This window comes from Nannobrachium achirus (genome assembly GCF_963921795.1).
Source record: "Nannobrachium achirus genome assembly, chromosome: 10".
Lineage (NCBI taxonomy): Eukaryota > Metazoa > Chordata > Actinopteri > Myctophiformes > Myctophidae > Nannobrachium > Nannobrachium achirus.
This window is the reverse complement of record NC_137819.1, coordinates 14,327,658-14,332,657: the sequence shown is the minus strand read 5'-3', so window position 1 is coordinate 14,332,657 and position 5,000 is coordinate 14,327,658. Positions and strand designations below refer to the sequence as shown.

At 45.4% G+C, this 5,000-nt stretch overlaps 1 protein-coding gene across 1 annotated transcript in view; it reads right to left on the bottom strand.

Moving 5' to 3' along the window:
* LOC308292845 (atrial natriuretic peptide receptor 1-like) overlaps nucleotides 1-5,000 on the bottom strand; it is a gene marked incomplete at both ends in the record, with an annotated part of 53,531 nt that overhangs the window by 19,731 nt on the left and 28,800 nt on the right. Inside the window, one exon of the mRNA XM_080735269.1 lies at nucleotides 4,971-4,995. Within this exon, the coding sequence (XP_080591395.1) occupies nucleotides 4,971-4,995 (25 nt within the window). The remainder of the gene's footprint in view (nucleotides 1-4,970; nucleotides 4,996-5,000) is intronic.

Below are 5,000 nucleotides of genomic sequence, written 5' to 3'. Positions count from 1 at the left end.
TCAGAGCATGATGTCAGAGCGAGAAACCCATAGAACCACAGACAAACCCATAGAACCACAGACAAACCCATAGAACCACAGACAAACCCATAGAACCACAGACAAACCCATGGAACCACAGACAAACCCATTGAACCACAGTGTCAGGTGTGACAGACAGAGATACACAACAGACAAGCTGTGACCGTTTTCATAGTAAACTACGGTCGCAATGAAATACACTGATCTAACATAATGTGTAATCCATACAGTACAGAGTACATCATAATGATCATAATAATGATCATGTATGATAATCATACAGTGTGTATGTGTATACAGCTCTTACAGTACATCCAGTACAGGTGCAGAGGGTGTATAAAACCTTCATCATGTTCAGGACAGGAGGAACATTATGTCATAATAACGGTCTCAGCTGCAGGTGGCCAAACTAATGTAATCAATCTCTCTGTGTGTGTGTGTGTGTGTGTGTGTGTGTGTGTGTGTGTGTGTAGTGTGGTGTGTGTGTGTGTGTGTGTGTGTGTGTGTGTGTGTGTGTGTGTGTGTGTGTGTGTGTGTGTGTGTGTGTGTGTGTGTGCGTGCGTGTGTGTCTTTGAACCAGAATAGAAACAAGAGATAAGAGCATAGTCGGGGGCCTTAGGAGATAGAATGGTAATTTCGTGCTAATCAGTCTAAAAGCGCCACATTTTGCACAGATGTATCCAGGGCATGTTCTAATGATTTAGCTAGGGCGCCCAAGTCGGCGACCTTCGGGGTCGCCACAGCGACCAAATCAAGTTGGGCTCCCATCGACTTTCTATACACTATACTACAGGAGAAAAGAACTGCTTTAAGTAGGATGTGAGGGGTCTAACTAGGGGTTTGTCATGATTCTGAATCCATTGCAAGCATTTATTTTGCAAAATAACACAAAAATTGCCCCATAAAACGATGGTTTAGTGATGAGTCATCACTTTCCACAGTTGTGTGGGTGTTTTGTAGGGCATTTTTAGCCCAAGGAATGTTTTTTGTGCAAAACCAAATGCTTGCAATGGATTCAGTGACAATCATGACAAACCCCTAGTTAGACCCCTCACATCCTACTTAAAGTAGATTTTTTTTCTGGGTATTTTCCTCCTGTATAGAAAGTTGATGAGAGCCCAACTTGATCTGGCCGCTGTGGCGACCCCGAAGGTCGCCGACTCGTGCGCCCTAGCTAAATCATTAGAACATGCCCTGGGCTACTAACCTGACTCCGCCAGATGGTGGCAGCAGTGCGTACCGCCCTACTTTACCATCTGAGACTGCTCGGGGAGAGTTGATATCACTCGTAAAGTCCCAGACCGGGCGAATCAGCGGCAGCTACGGCGGGCTCTGAGCGACTCTGAGCCAATAGAGTCTGACTGCAGACCACGTGGAAACCCAGGAGGCGGATTCTGGGTGTAACGTCATGCAGACAGGCCAATATGAGTGGTTGGAGATGGCACTCCAGACTGTGATAGACAGGTGGCCCCATCCAATCACCTGCTAAATAATTTGGAAAAAATGGCCCGCCCCTTACATCGGGTCTGCCCGAGCAATTCCAGATGGTAAAAGTAGGGCGGTATATGCAGTATACGCACTACTTCAGGTTAATGGACTACATCTGTACAAAATGTGGCGCTTTTAGACTGATTAGCACAAAGAAACCCTAAGGCCCCTGACTAGCAGGCATGCAGGTCTCTCTCAATGTCTTCATGGATGTGCTGAAGACGACCTCTAGTGACCTCTGGTGGTTGCTGTCAAGTGTTGCTATTCAGGTAATGGACAAGGGTCAGCCAAACCAAGCCGGTGTCTGGCTTCTCGTGGCTACGTTGCTGCTTGCTATTAAATGCATATAGCCTAATAGCCACTGCTACCACCAGTCCAGCGTAATTAATCTTGAGGAGAAATGTACAAGGCCACAAGATATGCAGCTGTATGGGACAACAAAACGAGCAGACTTCACTTCTCCTGTTACAACTACAGAGTGCACTGCACAGCTTAGCGAGAGAGAGAGAGAGAGAGAGAGAGAGAGAAGAGGAGAGAGAGAGAGAGAAGAGAGAGAGAGACAGAGAGAGAGAGAGAGACTGATCTCGTCTCTCGGTGTGTGAAGAGCGTTGCGTCAAACGGTGTGTAACCGAGAAAATGCTTTCACATGAGCGTCACATTATTCCACTGTGTGGAAATGATTTTTTAATTGCTTTGGGACAAGTTGCCACTGTATACTGTACTTCCTTCAACATAGAAATGGAATCTGACATTCCACAATCATTAACATAGGCCTATAGGATAGAAAAAAACTATAACATAAATAACTAAACCATGAGAACAAATGACCGTGTGTGTGTGTGTGTGTGTGTGTGTGTGTGTGTGTGTGTGTGTGTGTGTGTGTGTGTGTGTGTGTGAGTGTATGTGTGTGTGTGCGACTGTGTGTGACTGTGCGTGTGCTCGTGTGTGTGTGTGTGTGTGTGTGTGTGTGTGTGTGTGTGTGTGTGTGTGTGTGTGTGTGTGTGTGTGTGTGTGTGTGTGTGTGTGTGTGTGTGTGAACCAGGTTTCAGTGGTTTTGTTGCCAACATTGGAATCATCTGAGACACAATCTCCATCTGGTTCACACACACAGACACGCACGCACGCACGCACGCACGCATGCACGCACGCGCACACACGCCGAGCACACGCAGTCACACACAGTCGCACACAGTCGCACACACACACACACACACACACACACACACACACACACACACACACACACACACACACACACACACACACACACACACACACACACACACACACACACACACACACACACACACACACACACACACACACACAGGGGGCCCCAAACAGGAAGCAATGTGAAACACAGGGGAAAGAAAAGAATGGGAATATGTTCTGTGGTTGACAGTATAACTAATGCTTCTACATTATTATTTTATTTTTGTATCTGCACTTTATTCGAGTAATACGTTTGGATACTTTCAGCCCACTACGTTTCTAATAGGAGGGGCCAGGGACGGGCAGAGAATGTTAGAGAGGCAGGGGCTGACATTTCTAAATGGCCCTTTTTGTGAAAATATAGAAAATAGCAGACCTCCAAACTCACATGTGTTGCAGCGCGACACGTGAGCTTGGAGGTCTGCTATTTTCAGTGATTGATACCACAATGAACTAAGCATAATCAAGTGAATACTGGAGATGTGGCGTAACGGCATGGATTTCTACACAGAGAGGGCAATTCTTTCAACATAAGATGCTGGCATTCAAGTTCAGGAGAGTTTGGACAAGACAATTCTCTTGAATGCTGCCTTCAGGTATGGCATGGAAAGAGGGCATTTGCATTTCTTTCACCATAGAAAAAAAACTGCATTCATGGTCTGGAGAGGGCACTTTTTTACAGGTGGATAAAAGGGCAGGGGCTCAAGCCCCCTTTGATGTCTATGTGTGCACGACACGTGCCTGGGAGGGGCACATTATGAGCGAACCACTTCATACATGATGTCCACCTTTGTGAGCTTGTGGATCAGCTATTTTCAAATAGCTGAAGGATAAAGTTGGTCATAAGTGTTTAATGTACCATGTCTTACATTAATAATCTAAACCTGCAATGTAACTACTAAAGATGTGAAATATGCTCAGACTCAGAGTGATAAACAATGTATAAAATGTTTCATGGCTATAAATGCGATGCTTGCAATGCAATGCTTCCCAATCTGGGGTTAGGGCTGGGGTCCCCAGATGATTAGCTAAATATGCAACATTATTTTCCCACTCAACAGTAAACACATCATGAGCCTATACAGGGTATATGCACATTTCTAAAGTGACAATTTAAGGACCTTTAAGACCTTTTAATACCAAATTGCCCACATTGTCAAATATTACATAAGAAGGAGGCAAATAATGTGAAAATAGCCAAACTACAAGCTCACTCTGCGAGGCGTTGTGATCAGCTATTTTCACAATATTTATCTGTGGAACCGAGTCAACCTAAATGTAATGGCTACAATTCCAAGTGCTTGCCAGTTCGGGGGATCCCCAGTTCAAATATGATTCTTTTTTTGGGGTTGTGGCTTGAAAGGTTTGGTAACCCTTGCCTTGAGACACTTCTAGTACTGATGGATTTATCTCCTACCAGGACCTCTAGTACTGCTGGTTTTAGCTCCTACCAGGACCTCTAGTACAGCTGGTTTTATCTCCCACCAGAACCTCTAGTACTGCCGGTTTTATCTCCTACCAGGACCTCTAGGAATGCTGGTTTTATCTCCTACCAGGACCTCTGGTACTGCTGGTTTTATCTCCTACCAGGACCTCTAGGAATGCTGGTTTTATCTCCAACCAGGACCTCTAGTACTGCTGGTCTTATATCCTACCAGGACCTCTAGTACTGCTGGTGGTTTTATCTCCTACCAGGACCTCTAGTACTGCTGGTTTTATCTCCTACCAGGACCTCTAGTTCTGCTGGTTTTATCTCCTACCAGGACCTCTAGTACAAATGTTTTTTATCTCCCACCAGGACCTCTAGTACTGCTGGTTTTATCTTCTACCAGGACCTCTAGTACTGCTGGTTTTTATCTCCTACCAGGACCTCTAGTACTGCTGGTTTTATCTCCTACCAGGACCTCTAGTACTGCTGGTTTTATCTCCTACTAGGACCTCTAGTACTAGCTGGTTTTATCTCCTACCAGGACCTCTAGTACTGCTGGTTTTATCTCCTACCAGGACCTCTAGTACTGCCAGTTTTATCGCCTACCAGGACCTCTAGTACTGATGGTTTTATCTCCTACCAGGACCTCTAGTACTGCTGGTTTTAGAGCGGTGCTAACCTCTCCTACATCTGGCTTTGTGTGTATGTATGTCCATATATGTCCGTCCACAGATCTTGGCATTGGCCAAGCTTCGCGGGATGCTTAATGAAATCAACTCATATTAAAGGCACCGCTCACTTCACTTGTTTGATCTCCTACCATGGAATGATCGGTTCCACATCCTCTTTG